This window comes from Ostrea edulis, chromosome 3 (assembly GCF_947568905.1).
Source record: "Ostrea edulis chromosome 3, xbOstEdul1.1, whole genome shotgun sequence".
Taxonomy (NCBI): Eukaryota; Metazoa; Mollusca; class Bivalvia; order Ostreida; family Ostreidae; genus Ostrea; species Ostrea edulis.
In genome coordinates this window covers 32,896,640-32,915,451 of record NC_079166.1, presented here as the reverse complement: position 1 = coordinate 32,915,451, position 18,812 = coordinate 32,896,640, and the positions used below count along the sequence as shown (strand labels likewise).

General features: G+C 33.7%; 1 protein-coding gene across 8 annotated transcripts; it reads right to left on the bottom strand.

Moving 5' to 3' along the window:
- Positions 1-452: 452 nt before the first annotated feature.
- LOC125675043 (SH3 domain-containing kinase-binding protein 1-like) lies at positions 453-18,523 on the bottom strand. Of its 8 annotated transcripts, none has more exons than XM_048912519.2 (11): positions 18,219-18,523; positions 17,087-17,277; positions 16,676-16,729; positions 15,949-15,975; positions 13,643-13,787; positions 11,502-11,687; positions 10,863-10,972; positions 9,568-9,591; positions 8,480-8,560; positions 5,009-5,075; positions 453-3,883 (listed from the first exon to the last, which is right to left on the bottom strand). In XM_048912519.2, exons 1-11 carry the CDS (start codon positions 18,244-18,246, stop codon positions 3,618-3,620), a joined length of 1,179 nt encoding a protein of 392 aa, XP_048768476.1. In that variant the 5' UTR covers positions 18,247-18,523; the 3' UTR covers positions 453-3,617. The 8 variants fall into 8 exon arrangements, with proteins under 8 accessions (XP_048768476.1, XP_048768475.1, XP_056016465.1 ...); XM_048912518.2 differs by lacking the exon at positions 18,219-18,523 and adding an exon at positions 17,360-17,517; XM_056160490.1 differs by lacking the exon at positions 15,949-15,975 and having other exon boundaries at positions 18,219-18,521.
- Positions 18,524-18,812: the final 289 nt, after the last annotated feature.

The window sequence follows — 18,812 nt, the reverse complement described above, 5'->3', positions numbered from 1 at the left end:
TTTTTAAAAGTTCGAACTATTCTCTCATACAAAATTCCGTGATTAGTTATAATCTGCCGTATAAAATTGCCATGTCATTTTTTCCCCGTGTGATAATTGAAAATCTAATGTGTTGGAAGTTATCTGAAAGTACACTTTCAATCTTTATACATGTTCCGGATTTAAATTTTTTGAAAGGTTATCACCAGTAAGTGGCAAACAAAATCTCTCGCCTTTACACATTTCAACTTTTGATGAATTTCCTCAATTCAACATTCTTAGTACATATGACTTTTGCCAATGCCTCTCTGCTACATTAAATTTTTTCCATTATTTGAATAAAGCAGTCACAAAAGAGCCGCAACTGTCCGTCACAATTCTATCATGCAAAATATCTCTCTCAGCTATCCTCGTTTAAAAAATGATAATCATCGGATCCACACCCAAAAAATAAAGATAAAAGAAGAAGAAGATTTCAATATGTTAAGTATTTAATTATAATAAATACATATACACTGTACAGATCTCCCCATCACAACACGTCTGTATTCTGTTTGGAATGTGTGGGACTTGTCACTGCTCTGACAAACATCTGACTGATCATCAACCTCTACCAGATTTCTAGTGTGCCCAGTATATTTTGGACCAAGATATGACAATGTAACTGTAGGAGTCAGGAAGTCACTTGAAATGTTCCAACAGATTTCGCACCTTGCATTTGAACTAATTCATTTACATACCATGGGACTAAACAATAGGTCCTTCAATATACATTTTCTAAACGGGTTTTATATGACACAATTTTAAATGAATTCAAAAGTGAATAATAAAAAAAATGAGGTAAATTATCTGACTTACAAAGTAGTAATAAGAAATTTCATTGTACCAAAAGTTAACAATGAGAATATAAATTGTGCATACACAAGACATGTAAACAGCCCTCATACTTCCACTCTTCTGTAGAACAAAACATCTGTTCAATCAACTACATCATACAATGTATAAGATATGTCTTAAGTTTGCACTGGTATTCTGGAAACTTTCATATAATTCATTACATTTATTAAAACAATGCATTTTCATTTACAGCCTTGCACTTCTCCCTACAGTATTTCGGCACAAACCAAACAATGAATAGAATAGATAGTGCCATTCAGTCCATCTATCTGACAAACACTCCAAACCTCAATTTATGAAAGTTGTCCTGGTACAACATATATAAAGACATAATAATAAATCTTGCACTTTTAAAATTCCAAAATAAACTTTGAAATACTTAACAATCAGTTTATGTAAATAAAGATATCTGATCTAATGGTGTTTACATAGTAAATATTCCATCTCCAGAGGATATCGTAATTTGTCACATTCCTCAATGTTTTGTTCTTTTTTATATTTTCTATAATACATGTACATACAAAACTCTTTTTATGTACTTTGTAAGGGGGAAAAAAATTGTCTCTCCATACCTGTAAAAATACTCACAATGGATTTTTTTTTTACAAAGATAAAAGAATGAATAAAAATGTTTTCTTTAGCTCTGTGAAAATTAAACTTTTTTTAATCCCTGTTGAAGCAAATTTAAAACATATGCGTAGATGATGAGGTTTAAATGACTTTTTGATGAAAAAGAACCCCAATTTCCTAAATTTTGCCTATTTGCAGTGTGTATTTAATAATGTACTTTGAGATTTAACAGATTTTTCTAATTGAGAAAAAATTACAAAATCTATTGATGCATGCTCTCTGCCAATTCATGTGAAAAAAAAAGCAAAGCTAAAACTTTAAATTATTCGGAAAGTATCTGTGTTACTTATAGAATAAAGAAAAGCATCGCTACAGAACTTCTAAGAAAATGAAATAACATATTTAACAAAATATCCCTCACATATATAATGAAAACTTTGATAGCATAAAACATGGGTATGACATTTTCTCAGACATCACTATATAGGATTATTGTCTCCACAACACCACCATTGTAAATAATTTGGTGGCATCACAAACCTTGCAAAAAACACACCAACCAGGACTTCTGATACATCAATCTTAATTAACTTTTAAAAAAAAACGGGGGTACACTTTTTCATGAAATAACACTTTACTACAATATGGTACCGTGTTAGCATAATCTCATTTGAAAAGGTCTGTAAATTTGTACTTGTAGTCATAGTACATATCCTGGAAATCCTTTTTATAGATGTATTTTCAACACTTTCCATTCACAAGGTCTAGGTCCATCCACTTTCTCGTCGTAGTCATCATTGACGGAAAAACTCAACTTGTTTAATTGAATGAGCTATTAATTACCTTGTTACAAGAGTGAGGATATGTTCTTCATTGGCAGATCAAGCGACACCGATCTGTCATGTCCCTGATCACACCTTTGGCAAGAGTAATCCAGAAAAAGGTAAAGTTTTACACAATTAGTATGTCTAATAATCTAAAGTAGCTAGCATCTCATCCCAAATGTAACATGGATGATTACAAAGCACAAAACAAGCCTTTGAAAAAAAAAGTAGTGGAGGATTTGAATATTTGGAGGATTTGTGAATATGGTGATAAACTGAATGGCAAATAATTTGAGATGAGACCGTCTTCATCGCAAGAATTTCTAACTGCAAAATGCCCTATCAAAAGGAACACATTTAGACTTGAACCCAGTAATGAAACACGACAAAGATGTGTTAACAAAATTCTGATCTGCAATAGTAACAAAAAGAATCTATAAAACAAGAATGCTCACGAATATCAAGATATATGAAATCAATCATAAGCATGCAAAAATCTTTACATACATACACAGATGTAATTTTGGACAAAAACATCTTTCCTGAATATTTTTTTTTAACTGGATAATACATGAAGCTATATTTGAATAAAATTATATTATAAACATGATATAAATTTAATGTTTATGAAATAAATGCAAACACAACCCTTTCAGTCTGACTTCAAACATATCAACATTCACTTTCAGACAAAAAAAATAATCATTGTGAAACATTATAACAGGTGCTAGCACTACAATGTCTTGTCTTTTATTTTTTTTCTGGCTTCTTGCACGGACAACTACTGCATCCTAACTGCAGTGATTCAACCCCCCCCCCCCCCCCCCAGTTTCTAACTTTCAGACATTTGGGGTGGGGGAGTGGTTACCATTCCAAACAATCTCTATTGATTAAAAGTGTTTCCTAACATGTAATTCTGTGATACAAATATAAAAACCAAGAGAAATATCCCTTGGCATTTTTTTCTTTACAACATCTGTAGCCCTATCCCAGCTTCTACCAACAAAAAAATCAATATAGTATGATTGCCCTTACTTCAGGGAGGGCTAAAGTATTGCATACAACTCCAACAAGAGACACTATTTTACATATTTCTCCATGGACTTGAACAGGTAAGTATAAATAAGAGCAGATCTTAGTGAGATTCAATACCAGATAGCTCCGATTTTATGACATGGAAGCACAGATTAGTTCCTCTAAGCATCAATATCCAGGCGCTGGGTTAAAAGGAAAAGGATTTTCTCTTGCAGCCGTAATAGATAACTCCATCACATCCATGAAAATGTTTTTCCACAGAAAAGAGTTACTGTCCTTGAATCACTGAATGAACATACACGTAGATAGTGACTAAACATGGGATTCATCATTTATCAGCTTCTTAATTCGCTTCACTTCAACTTCAGTACTTAGACGAATTTTCTTCTCATCATCTACTTCATTAATCAAATCTCTAATTTTCCGTGAACAGGATGTTTTAAAGGTTTCAAAGTCCTGTCGCAGTTTATTGTTCTCTGTCTTCAGTTCATCATATGCTGCTTTTGAAACACTATTGGATTTTAGTTCTCTGATTTCTTTCTTTAATTCTTCAACCATGGCTAACAATCCAGACGAAGCTGAAAAAGTAGACATCAAAGTAAAATTTTGAAAATTTCATTACAGATTTTTAAAAGAAATTTATACCAAAATATTTCTGAACATGAAAATTACATCACAAGCCATGATTACAATAATGATAAGATTTTTAAAATCTTGTTTTATATGTAACACACACACACATACAAATTTGAAAAGATGTAAAGAGGGTCAGAAATCAGTCAAACTTACAGTTCATATTTTTTTGTATAAAGAAGATTTTGATATGGAAAATTACATGTCTATAAAATCCCTAGAATTAAGAAAAACTCTATGTAGATTCCGAATTAGTGCACATGACTACGAATTGAACAGAGAAAGATATGAATTAGTAAAAAGCAATATTGGTCAGAAGATTCCTCTGGAAAGAAACAAAAGAATGTGAATTATGTAACCTAAATTGTATAGAAGATGAATTTTATTTCCTCACTGATTGCCCATTCTATGTCGAAGAGAAAAATATGTTTTTTCAAAACATATCCAAGCTCAACAAAATCTTTATTTATTTAACAAACAAGGACAAATTTATTTGGTTGATGATTAATGAAGACGAACCAGTAATTGTCAAATTGAGTGAATATTTAGTTAAAACTTTCAGAAAAAGAGGTGATGCTTTAAAACTGCAAAACTCCCTTCTAGTTTATTATTCATGTGTTGGTATAACACTGATATAGTCCATTTACTTTTTGTATACACCCGATTTACAAAGCATATGTACATATTTCCCCACACGCTGCATCTACATGTAGTTAATGTTGTAATCTTTTCTGAAATTTCTTTCTTTATATTAAAAATGTCTTTGCTGTTTTACACTCTGGGCCCAAATTTGGAATAAACTTTAATATCCTATCTATACTATGAAAGAATTTTTTATTAGTTTTTGTATTTGAAATTTTCTTTACAGAACTTTTGCTGAATTATAAAGTTTTTGAAAAAAAATAAAAACACAAATGTATCAAATCATAAAAAAAAACCCAGGTCTATATATAAGAGTATACATACTCCGGAACAATTTTCCAGATTTTTATTTAGAAAATTTCTAAAAAGAAGTTTGTATCTTTGGGCCCTGAGAACCCTGGCTAGTCTCAATAAATAACACCGCTTACCAACACTTGGCTCCGGTGGCCTTGTAGGAAGAGTCTGGTGTTTCTCCCGGGGTAAGAAATGTTGTACCTACAAGACACAAATAATACACTGAATCTCTCTAATGTCAAATGGGAGGACTATCAACATAACTCGTTCTTTGATTTAACTACAATTTGGTACATTCATCTCCAGTATCACAATATGTATATCATAATGAGAACCACAGAATGAACAGAATAAGATGATTAAGATTTGTAAGTTTGTAAACTATATGTTTGCACATGTACTAAGTGAATTTGACATTTTTGTGTAGATTCAGCGAGAACCAAGTTCTTGCAAAATTTCCGTAACACAGATTTTATGCTAAGAGCTCTGAATTCAGTTTACCATATCTTTTATTGTTTTATGTGTATGAGGGTTGTTCATAAATTATGGAGACACTGAAAATTCCTCTATTAGATGACAATTAAAGGCATAGGGTCTAAGACATTGGTTTAATTTTGCATGTTCCAAAAAGGTGGCGAAATTAAAGATCATAACTAGAAAATCACAAAATGTTTACAAACACATTGGATACGATAGTAATTACAAAATAATTCCCTGTTCTCATTTGCCTAAACTGGTACCCTGTTGACTTTGCATCTCTTATGTTTGTGTGTAGCCACCAATCAGCAGGGTACCAGTTTAATATATTGTCCTCCAAACAAACATTTTATAAAGGGCTAAAATGTCAAAATGACTTCAATTTCAAAGGGCTGCAGCTATAGATAACTCATAATACTACAAATTTGTTTTTTGGAGTTCTTCTTGCAAAATATTGTGATGTCATATTTGAGATAAAAGATAGACCCTATGCCTTTAATGAAAATTGGTATATTTGTACAGACTCTCTCTATAATAGAAATGAAAATATTAGATAACTTTTAATGCTTTACCTATTTTAATATATATGATGCAGAATATGGTATCTGGTGCAGAGCACAGAATTATTAGAGAAAAATGGCAGCTTCTACTATACAGTATATACAATTTGCAAAAACTATGAACAATTAAAAAATTGCTCTAAAAATTACAGAAAAAATAAGTGATTCCAAATAAGTAACCTAAATTTGGTCCCAATGCAAAAATGAATTTTAATGTGTTGAACTCGCTAAGGGCTGTTCCAGAAATTATCAAATGGGGGGGTCGGGCGGCAAATGATATTTTTTTGTGTGGGTGGTCGTATTTTTTCATATTTTATTTGGTCCGTGGTTGGACTGTTAAAAAAATATTTATTATGGGTAGTGGGTAGTTTCTATTGTTTTATTTTGTGCCACGTGGGTGTTGAGTTTTCAGAATATTTTTATTGTCGCTCTTGTCGTGTTAGTTACAAAACGTCGGAGGGAAAATTGAAAACGTGCTTTCGAAATGCTGCTTTCGAAATCGGAAGTAACATAGAACTATTCGAGTTGTCGCTCTTTGCAGCGCATAACTTTCCATTACGGCACTCTTCAAATTAGAGGCGCGTTTAGTAGGGTCCCTTTGGACGTGATGGCGGTGAACTATGTACTGTAGATTATTACAGTTTACAGTGCATCGATTTTGGGAATATTTTGAAACCAATAGGTATTTCGTTTTCTAATAAAAATAGGCAAACCTTAGTTGATTTATACGAGGGTACCGATGTGTTATATTTATCAGTCAGTGTGATGGTGATATAGAGGCCTCCGGGCGCGGGCTCCATTAGAAGACGAACGATTCATGGAAAAACATATCCATACCCATTTCATAATAATAGCATCGTTTGGACTGCCGATCTTTCCAACATTCCCGCCATAGATGCCTTTGATTGTTGATGTGACATCGTTTCTTCAGAACTACTGTGATACAATGTCGCACAGGCATTACCGCGTCATTGACTAGAATGTTTGTCCCGAAAACCTCGCGAGATTTGTACCGTTTTCATTTTTAAAAATATTTTTGTGGTGGGTCTGGTTATTTTTTTTTTTTTTTTTAGATGGGTCATTGTAAAATGAGTTTATCAATTTGATGGGTCATGGGGTAATTTTTTATTTTTTTTTATGGGTGCCTGGTATATACAAAAGGTAACTCCCGACCCCCCCATGTATTTATTTCTGGAATAGCCCTAACAAAAAAAAAATATGTTTAAACATAGCTGCAGATCTGAAGCTCTCTGGGGAAATATTGAGACAGATCGGAGAGCTATAGATCCACCCCTTATAAAAACCTTCGATTTACGGGCACAGAAAAAGGGGGTCGATTTGACTGGCTACCTAACATGGCTAGGTCAACAAACGTAATCATTTGAAGCTGTGAGTTTCCAGGTCGCATAGGGCTTTAATGGATGTTTTGACACACGTATAGTGGCAAACTATGTAAAGATTTTTTTTTTATGTAAAATTTTTGACACGGTGATTCAAGAATACATGTACAATGATATAAGGCATCAACCATGCAAATTTTTTTTCTGCACCATACATCGAAGGTTTTTATAAGAGGTGGATCTATAGCTCTCTAGTCTGTCCCAATATATTTCCAAAGAGTTACACATCTGCAGCTAGTTCCGACAAAAGCTAACCTGGATTGGAAGAAAAGTGACCAGGGCTCTAGTATACAGGTAGCGCAAGCAGTTTGCTGATAATTTGTCAACCCAAATAGATTCAAAGGAGATGGAAGACCATCCCTAATTTCGTGTCACGGGTGTCCAACACCAAACTGTGAGGGGTATCATGTTCTGGTTTGATATTGTCACAAAGCACACAATGCACTGAAAATCTAAATAAACATAGCATTGTGTCCATTGGATCCCTCAATTTGATCATGGTCATCGAAGTGTATGGATCTGGATGAAATTTACTTTCAACATTTGTTTCTAACAAGAAATATTTTAGAAACATAGAAGCAAAGTGTTCTTTAGATATTGACTGGACGAAACCTGGTCTACAGACTGAGCCTTGACCTTGTGACCTGAAAATCAATAGGGGTCATCTTTGGTTTTGGGGCAACCACTGTACCCAGTTTGGTAACAGTGTCAAGCAAAGGGTTATTTAAATATTGAGTGGACAAGACTTGGTCTACAGATCAACCAACATGTGCAAAACAATATGCCCCCTCTTTTTTAAAAGAGGGGTAATAAAGAATAACTATGTGACAGTGTTTACATTCAATGAAATCAAATGATGTTGCAAAAATGCTACCACGGTGGTCCGGCTGAACTAAAATGCATACTGCCCGAGACATAAAATGTCTGCATATCTAAAATTTTAGTACCAACAATTTTTTTTAAATTCTGTCTCTTTATTCTCCCAATAAAAATCGCAATGTCTAAATAATTTCTTAACAATCCTCATTAAGGGTTTAAAATTTCCGTTCTATCCCTAAGATAACCAACAAAAAAAAACCAAAAAAAAAAAAAAAAAAACCCATGCCAAATTTGCTCTATTCAACTGCAGCAGTTTTAAGACCCCCTCCCCACTGTTTCTTCGTCTTACCGGTGGCTCCTCGCTGATCTCTTTCACAGGAGGGGGGTGCTTAGGTGTTTGTACCTCAATATCACCATTCCTCTCTTCTTCCTAGATACAATGCAATGAAATCAACTTTAATTTCTGTCACTAAAATCATTTTTCTAAATTTCTCTACAGCCATGATGACTGATTTAGAATCTATTTCAAACAGTTTTAGAATCAATGAAAATTCCTACTGTTAAGTTTCAAGCATTTGAAATTTACTACGCTTTCATCACATTTTCAATTAAACTGAGTAAATATGAAAAAAAAAAAATATTAAGCTAGCATTAATCCCTCAACCAAAATTTCAATGACTTGAGTAAGCTGATATACATCACAGCAAACTACCACTACTCCAAACTTCCTTATAACAGACTGATACAAACCACCTCCTACAGACGAGGTCTGTTTCATAATGCACCTCAGAAACATTGTTTAATGTAATGAATTTTTGGATATATATGTTACTTTCATTTATATTTAAATGAGGATGGTAAACATAAAGGAGATATTATTGATACATGTATTTATTCTGCTCTCGATATGAATGCTCTGTGTTTACAGATCAGACTGACAAATCATTACAATTGCCATTATTAACATCTGCACCTTATGTGACATTTGATATATTGGTGATACTTTTTCATCTAAAATTTAAAATTGACTTGTACTTCACACAACCATTTCAATCAATACCCCCCCCCCCCAATAATAAGCAGTAACTTCTTTTCTGTATGTAAATGAAATCTACATCTATATGATCAAACTTACATTTTTCCAGATTCGACAGAGAGAAAAGCTATAAGCTAGTCAGTTATGATAATTATTATGATGATGGATGAGTGTTTCAGGAAATATCACGGCAAAGCTGCTATAGGCTCAGAAATCAACTTATACAAAATACAAATCCTCTGACGTGAGCATACTGCCAGATTCTATATTTGAAATTTTGGCAACAAGTACTAGAATATAGTAGTAGAAAAATATCCAGGACTAATTAGTATTTCAATGTAGTGCTCACAAGTACTGACTACTGTGTCAAACTACTGGCAGTACACTTTTATAGTTTGTACCTTTATGAGTCTTTTATTATTTTTCTGTGAACAAAGAACATTATAATGGGTCAATTTCCTGATTACTAAGAATACAGTAAAACTCACTATATCAAATATATTTCATGTACCACCGCAATTAACTTAAATTTTGATTCCAAAATAGCAGTCATATAATTCTATTCACATAATAAAACAATAGGCCCGTGGTCTACAGAGTTCAATTGAGCACCCAGCCTTACTGAGGAGGAAGTCAATTTCATCCCTGTTGATTAAAAGCAATGACACCCTTTATATGAAATTACAACTGCTCAAACATAACTTTAAAAAGGACAACCCATTTTTAGAATTACTTAAAAAATCTGGAGACTTGGTATGAAGTCGTTTTGAAAAAGAGTGGATTTCAACCAAACTGAAACAAGACAGTTATGTTGAAAATCTAATAGCTCTGAAAAGTAACATTACTCCTTACAGGTAATGAGGAGAACATCTGTGGTTGGTAAGTTTGGCGACTTGAATTAATTGAAAACATATCAATCTGACTTGCACTTCATACCATAAAGAAATGCTGCGACCAAAATAAAAGTCTGATATCAGTGATTCTTTTTGAGAAAAATGCATAATGCAATACACGATTTCTCGCATTAAACCGGAGAAGGGTAAAAGTTTCTAATGCGAGTTCGAACACACAACAGCAATATTACCAAAGAAAACTATTCTCTCTAATTAAACCATCAATGTGAATTTAGATATTAAATTTTGGAAATGAGGGCAGAACACTCTTACAAAAGATTAGCAGTGCATCTGGCCTCATTACGCCTAATCATTTTAAGTAATCTATACTAAGACTGATAATTAAAATTTCGATCAACTTAACTGCGAGTTTTACTGTACGTATATAGTAGAATTTCTGAATAGAATATCCAGGTGTAGTAAATGAACACCAGTGACATGCATTATTCCAATATTGTACATGTTATATCTCCCATCAGTTATTACTTACTGGCACGGCATTTGACTAAATAGTACACTCAAAGAAAACACAATCTGGTAAAAGCCAACACATCATTTGGAATTATTAGGAAATTGTAGGGAATTGATCAAACTCACAATCAATTTTCACTTCCTCTAATCAACTTTCAACACAATGTACCCATAATGCACAATGGTTAAGTAATAGTTAATAAAAAAAAAAAATTCAACCAAGTAGCAAAACACCTGTAACAAATTTCTGTACATAAAACAATCCCCAATACAAATATATATACAGCCCTTGCTCTGTTATATCTTGGTTAATGAAGCTATTAGCTGCTTACGTTATTAAATATTACTTGTGAGGGTGGCCTCTTGGCTGGTCCCCGAGGTCTGTTCGCTGTCAGATGAACTAGTTTATCTGAAGTGGGCTCCAACCCATCAAAGTGAGATTCTGGGAACAGATCAACTCAAATGAAACCATTGATCATACAAAAATATGACTTGCACTTATACATAGTGTATGCAATGTATACTACTATCTTTTGATATTAGTCATACAGATAATTTGAACTTAAGTTTACTTTATTTTGATTGTAATTCACTTTTTCTAGTTTGTTAAAACATCAAGCTTACGAAAGTATGAAGAAAATACTGTACAAGTGGAATTTTTAGCGAAACACAAATCTAGCCATTTCTCCATAAAAATGGGTATATACCAGGGTATATATTTAGTGAGAGCTAATTTTAGCAACTATATAATTCCAAGAAGGATAACTATTACCTATGATACAGAATTAGTTGGTGATATTCAATTTTAGCGATCTCAACACCCTCGCTAATAATGCCAAAATTAAATCCTTGCTAAAAATTCTGCTTATACATTACATTTGACATTGCTCTCCCATATCTAGTACACAGGAATAAAAACTAAATTTCTAAGCATAAAGTCAGAATTGATCAGGACATCCCGGATAACTGACCATTTTGAGGTATATCTTTGTGTGTGTCTTTGTGACTGACTGGTTCGTCTTTGCTCCCTCCCACCATATGAGATTTCCCATCTGAAGTGGGCCTGGGAGGGTCAGGTTTGGCTGGCTTTTTACCAACAGGTGGAGGCAACACTGGCTTTTTTCCTGGCAAGTGAGGGGGGCCTGTCTTCTCAGGTTCTGTAAAACACAATGTTGTAAAAGCTAGCTGCTGTAGATTCCTTGATTTTAACTTTATTTTCTTAAACTCCAACATGTGCAAGCAAAATTGAAGTAAACTAAAAGAAAAGTCCCATTGGCCACATAGCTAACCAGAGCACAAAGAGGTCTGGAACAAATGTCACTCTAGACTTCATGAGGTTACTAGTATATATCAATTTAATAATTGTGCCAATTTGTATACTTTAAAAGATTTTTATCCAAATATATAACAATTTTTTTTAACCCATCCATTGTGGCCCGGCATTGACCACGAGGGTTACTGTATGAAAAAAGTTAATTTTTCAGTACAGAAGTAACATTCATTTAAGATTTTCTGGTTTCTTAAGAAGACTTTTAAAACACCCCACATTTACTATCTCTTAACTGTCTCCCCTTGGAAAAGGACATGATCTTTTGCTTGAACCTTGAATCCCCTTCAACACCATTAAGTGTGTACCAAGTTCGATAATCCTAGGCCTTATTAGTGCCTTTTCTTATTCTTCCCACAAGGCACTGATGGTTGAGCAGAGACATCATGCACTAAACCAAAATACAGCCTATGATGGTTGATAATATGTATCAAGTTTGATTATCTGAGCATTATTAGTACTGTTTCTTTCTTGTTTTAAAAGTATCTAAAAAAAAACCCAGGCTTCCTACAAGTTTGATGATCCTAGCTTGGAGTAGTTTTAATCTGACCCACACAAGGTGCTGACAGACAGACAGATGGACAGTTAGATGCGCTGCACCACACCATACGCCAACAAGTCTATGACAGGTATATAAATTTGGATTGCTTTATTTCATATGGTACTGTTGATTAAAGGAAACCAAATTTCATTTTTTGTAAGAATGCTATCTGCGTTCAGCTTCCGCTGGGTATACGTAACAATCTTTCTCGATACCATACTCCCAAGATTCCTCCCCATGAAATTAAGTCAGCGTATTCAAGCCACCCCCCCCCCCCTCAAAAAAAACCCACACACAAATGCTAGACCCCATGAATGTTAGCAATTGTGAACTCAGCACATGGCTATTCCTAAGTCAGTTACAAATACCGTATATACTCGCCTATAAGTCGGTCCGCCTATAAGTCGGTTGTATTTTTTAAGGTTATTTTGTAGGAATTTGCCATTGACCCGCTTATAAGTCGGTACAATTTTTTGTCAGAATCGGTCAACAATTTCAAGTCAATGCTCTAGTGGTTTTACCTATGTTTCAAAAAATATTTTGAGAAATTAATAATTATGAGGTGCTCCATATCCAAGCCATACCTGTTTGGGGTTTAAACCCAACCCTTGATCTATTATGGGCAATGATCCCTTGTTTACCTAAGCAATTATGGTCTCCTAATTACCAGTACCTGACACTGTGTTTACTTAGTGGCACACACCTTGTGAAAACTGTTATTGTGGGATTCCAGTATAATTCATTGTATCAACAATTTTAAGAGTCAAGAATGATGATCTAAATTATCTGTTAACAATATTCAATCTTTTATGAAATATATTTCAGCCGGTATACATATGAATATTTCAATATTAAATCGGGTTGGTAATTCAATTTTACCAATAAACGATAGATTACTTGAATATTGAAAGTATTAATTATAGCGGTATGTAAATAGTTTTTAACTAGATAAAAATATGCAAATACTTGTATTTTATACATAATTTTAAAATACATAAACTATACAATATGTCTAGATAATCATTTGTGTGGTAGTCCATGATAATCGTCGGAGTTACATTACGCCGCCCAGAAAAATACCAATCTTCTTAGAATGCACCTATAAGTCGGACATAGAGTTTTGGACCAAAAATTGACTCCCAAAAATCCGACTTATAGGCGAGTATGTACGGTATTAAACAACAGAAGATTCATTTAAGTTACAAATTACAACAGAAGAATTGTTACTTAGTGTCCCTGTCTACCTGTTTCTTTCTTTTTGTGGAATTTGTCAGTCACATGGTCAGTAACAGGGGGATGTTTGTGGTCCAATGATTTCTCCTTCTCCAAGGATTTTGTTTTCTGCTGACTCGGTGGTACTGAAGGAGGGGGAGGCTTCTTCGGCTTTGGCTAAATAATGACAGATTCAGATTCATTCAGTTAAATTATTCTTAAAAATTCATGAAAATCAACAGAAAAAAACCGTCTTTGACGTATCAATTTCAAAGTGAAACTTAAAATTTTCATATTTCCTAAACTTGAATGGCCTGTCCATGCATGCAGCTATACAGACTACTGAACACACCATACACCCATTACAACTAATTAATTCACATTTAATAGCTATTCATTTCATTATATGCAAGACTTGTGTGTGTACAATATTTTCAAAAATGGTCAAAATCAAACTTAAATGGCAACTGTGAAGTTTAACATTTTCTTTGAACATTTAACAGTACATTCCTTTAACCTAATAAACATGCTCCTTAGTGTTCAACACCCACACATCCCTAAAAGGGCAAGATTTGAAAACTTCCACAATTACCCATTGTGTCTACGAGTACACGCCCACTAAAAACAATCACTTCTTCTAATTAATTAATCATGTCAATCATCTACCCTTGTTCAGTCTAACCCCTCTATGTACATTTACCCTCTGCAGAAAAGCCAAATGTTTTAAAAGCAGTCGCTACAACAATGAAGGGATAAAAAAAATTAACAGCAAGTATTTTACAATTATTGAGCTCCAGGACTGTTACGACTTTGTTTATTCTGCCTTATTTAGTTATTCATTCTTTATATAATATAAAAAAAAAAATTAAAAAAATTCCCTTTACAAGTATGTACATAAAATGAGCACACTTCAAAAAAATATAGGAGATAATCTACATGCAGTAAAACATGCAAAAAAACTTCCCCAAGCTTACTTGTTCTTCCCAAGCCTACGACAGAATCATCAATATTTACTTTTACTCTTAATCCAAAACATGAGATTGAAATTTTTTTTTAAAAAGGTCACTATCATTGTCTGAAAACTAGTGTCATGTGCATGTACTTTCATCTATGACAAAGTAAAAACCAAAAAAAAACAAAAAATTCCAAATCTATATCTTTTTGAAATGTCTATACCTAAATTAAGTAAAGACTGTAAGGCAGATGCATTTTGTACCTCCCCTTGAACATTTTATATTTTTTTTCTGTTTGGGACATTCAACTACATGACATCTTTTGTATTACGTACTTTACACTTCACTTGATTAAATATTTACAGTCAACTTCATTGATTGCCTTTTACAGACCAAGAATTACGTGAATGAAATTACACCCTAGTCAGGACAAGACAGTATGTAACTGCAATTAAATTCTTTCCTTTGGTCTGATGTAAAAATATTGCACTCCCAAGAACTTACGCATAACAGATAGTGTATGCTGATTACATCAGACACAAAAAGCTGGTCAACATTCATATGTCAGTCTGAGTATGCATCATATAATGAAACATGCAGTAATATAGCAAATCAACAGGCAGTTACACACCCACATCTAAACGGACTCGATTTGTTAAATTTTTTATTCTTATGGATTCAGCAATTATTTGATCAACAAGGAATGGTTATGTCAGGTACATATCAGTGGCAGATCCAGTTTTTCCAAAAGGGAGGGGGGCGCACATGTGAAAGTCAAGTATTAGCCAAAATATTCAGCAATTTTGGGTGCCAAATGTGGAGTTTTACTCACATTATTTTGTAAATTTGTGGCATAAAAAGGGGGCCCAGGCCCCCCTCTAAATCCGCCACTGCATATTTGCCCATCCTTTTCAAGTATGGGACTTAATGCAGGTCATGGTCACCTCTACTTCCCCTGAACGTTAACCAGTGCATGTGAAATCAAACATGCCTATGAGCATCACAAACATGCATTAGATGATGTGATTGATAAACATTTCACCCCTAGGTGTATGATCTATTAATACATCATGGAGTAATAAAGTTAGTTTTATTTCTGTCAGTTCACATCATTAATTAATAAATTAATCAAATTATATTTTACTATGATCATTAGTGATTTGTGCTGGTGATATGAAACCCTGTACATGATAGCATGTATTAAGTGGCACCACTGAATGTTGGGCAAAATATTTTTTTAAATGGATGATTGCGAATTTTGGTGTAACCTTCCTGCAAAATTGTTTAAAAGAAAAAGTAAGTGAAAATATAAAAGGATGCATACATAAACTTGTATTTTGCGGGCGATATGCAATCTGGCAGTGATACACAGGTCCACAATTTACCTTATGACTAGAAGCTCTTTGTGACCCCTGCAAAAAACAGAGGTCATCATTTCTGAGGTACATTTAGGCTGCTAACCCTTACAAAACATACAACCCTTGACAACGCTACAACACAATGGGTTTCAAATCAGACAGAGGAACAAAAGCTGTTGGAAGGAAAAATGAAAGTGAAAAAGAAAACAAAAAATTATACATGCTTTTAGAGTAAAAAGCAATGGACCAAAATAATGGTAGAAACCTATCTGAACCCCAAAATGACAAACAATGAAAGGAAAGTTGTAGCAAGCAGGAATATGCAAAAATAACATGGTCACTGTGCTCAAATTTTCTATTTCCTCCATGCAAACGCTCTTCATAAATCCTTCCTGTTAAAATATTTTAGTCATTTTAGTAGAATCAATTGAATGAGCCTTGTGATAAAAATAACCTCTAATTAATCTTGATACAGTCAATCTTTCTTCAGCTGGCAAACAACACACTAAATTTTGCTGTAATTTATTTTAAAAACAAACTTCTTACAGAAGATCAAATTCTTCTCTCACCCCCCTCCCCCTGTAATCCAAATGGTAAATTATTTTGTCACATAAATGTTAAAATTAATTTTTTTCTTCATTTGGCCTTGACAATTGAAATTGACATGACTGTACAGAGCATGTGATGTTGGCTTAGCAACGGCCTTGACCCGATCCGAGCACAGTGAAAGGGAGGTAACTTAAGTGCGACATACTTGTGGTGGTATTTTGTTGCTAGACCACGGCCTAGTGAATTTGTCTATCCCCTGCTGAAAATATCCATGGCAGTCATCAAGCAAGCATTACAGAAAATGTTAAAGGCAGTCAAACAGGAAAAAAAGGGGTGCATGTAGTGAATTTTCAATTGACCTTATAAAATCAAAACTACTGAGTGAAATATATTTTTTTTTATCATTACTGACTAGCGTAATGTTCATGAACATCTTTTACTACATGCAAATCATATTGATATACGAAGCCTTAAAGGAATACTTAATTTTTCAGATGCACGAAGAATCAATCATTTCATATACATAAAAAAATCATTCCATAATATCTTTCAAAATGCATTACGCACAATTCATGCAAAAAGAGAAGTCTTATATCTGCGTAGCTGTTACATTTACCTCCTCCGTAGGAATGAGTTCAACAAAGTTGTCAGGAAAGACTCCAATCTTGCCATTGAGTTCACCTCTCCACCACCCTGCATCTTCCAGATCCTTGTCTAGAATGGTAAGGACTTCATTTTCTTTCAATGACAATTCATCCTCGTTGTCCGCACTGTACGAATATCGTACCACAGCCTTCTCCACAGCAGCTAAAAAGAAAGCAGAAAGATTACAAGTGATTCTGTACTAAGAATCTTCAATAAACAAATGATATAAAAATGTGTCTTCTACATGAATCCTCTGTCTCCATTCTATATTGATCAAGGAAGGAAATGACCCTTATTTTGAATTTCAACAAGGCAGATTGAGTGGCCATTATACTTTCCAAGAACATTTTTAGTACATCAAATAGAATTCTATTTTTCATATTTGGATCTTCATTAACTGATTTTTTTTCTGTAACCCTGATTAATCAAGTATGTCATACCATAAAACCATAATCATGAATTCTACCAACACTTCTAACATTACCTAAATTTTATAAATTATTCACGGATTTCACCCGATTTTAAGTGCTCTTGTCTCGTACTGATTATAAGGGTGTAATATGCTGCCCGTGTCAAGGAGTGGCAACATTGGAAACAAACAAGAACCACTCTAAATACTGTAAGCGTAGTTATATTGGCGTAATAAAAATTAGCACATTTTCCAACATGAACATAATAGTGCAATTATTTATTAGCATGGTTTGGAATCAATGTACGTTTTGAGGACAAGTAGATGCTTCTTCATATATAAGAAGTGTACAGATTAGTATTAAATGTACCTAAAATACAATTACTGTGAAGATAAACATGTTTGTAGTATGGTGTTAGTATTTGGAGAGAGAGAGAGAAAAAAGGAAACACAACTGAGCAATTTAACATTATAAGCACAAGGAAATAGTTTTTATTATAACAGTCTTAAAAGTGCATTCAAAATCTGTTCTAATTGATGAAAAAACAAAGTTTTGCTAGACGGGAAAAATCAACAATCTGAAAAGAAACAACCGAGAACACAATGAGAAATTATCCAAATATCTTACGTCTCTAAACAGGAATTAACACAAACGGAGCAAACAAAACATCAAAAGAGAAATCACAGTACTTACAAGAAGTTGGATACACTCTGCGGTCCATAATTATCAAACTCTTGGCCACACTCGAGGACAAATTTACACAATAAAAATATTCCACACACAGAGAGAAAGGGGTGAAATTGAGTCAAAAAGTGCCCCACATAAAAGTCTCAATGCTATATAGAGTCATTGAGACTTAATTCTCAGTGATGACTGTTTGTGTACATATGTAAATCATTCAGGTATTGATTAATGATCTGGCTAGTGCACACAAGGGAGATAACTTGCCACCCAGGTCATCATGTTACAGGCCACAGTTGAGCATGATGTTAAGTACTGTATTTGCCCCTATAACCAAACCAGCTTATAATCAATCCCCCCCCCAATGATTCCCAAATATGCTTAGCCATACAATATCATAACTTTAATTCTATATAATTAACTAGGACCAGGTAAACATTACAACCCAATTATAAACTCATGCATGGCACCACTTTCATAAATTTGAATGTTTATCAACACAAATTTCATTAAAAGCAACAAGATTCTAAAACTGTCCGTACAATAACGTCTCCCTTTCTTACATCTTATATCACCTGTGGCGCTTAAAAGGGGAAATACAGTACA

Bases quoted from the DNA above. Each gene is read 5' to 3' on its own strand.
- LOC125675043 (XM_048912518.2), bottom strand. From the start codon at position 17,495: ATGAAAAATAGAATTCTATTTGATGTACTAAAAATGTTCTTGGAAAGT. The intron at 17,278-17,359 runs GTAGAAGACACA...CTTTCTTTTTAG, and splicing joins AATGGAGACAGAGGATTCAT to CTGCTGTGGAGAAGGCTGTG. The intron at 3,884-5,008 runs GTAAGCGGTGTT...CTACTTTTTCAG, and splicing joins GCCACCGGAGCCAAGTGTTG to CTTCGTCTGGATTGTTAGCC.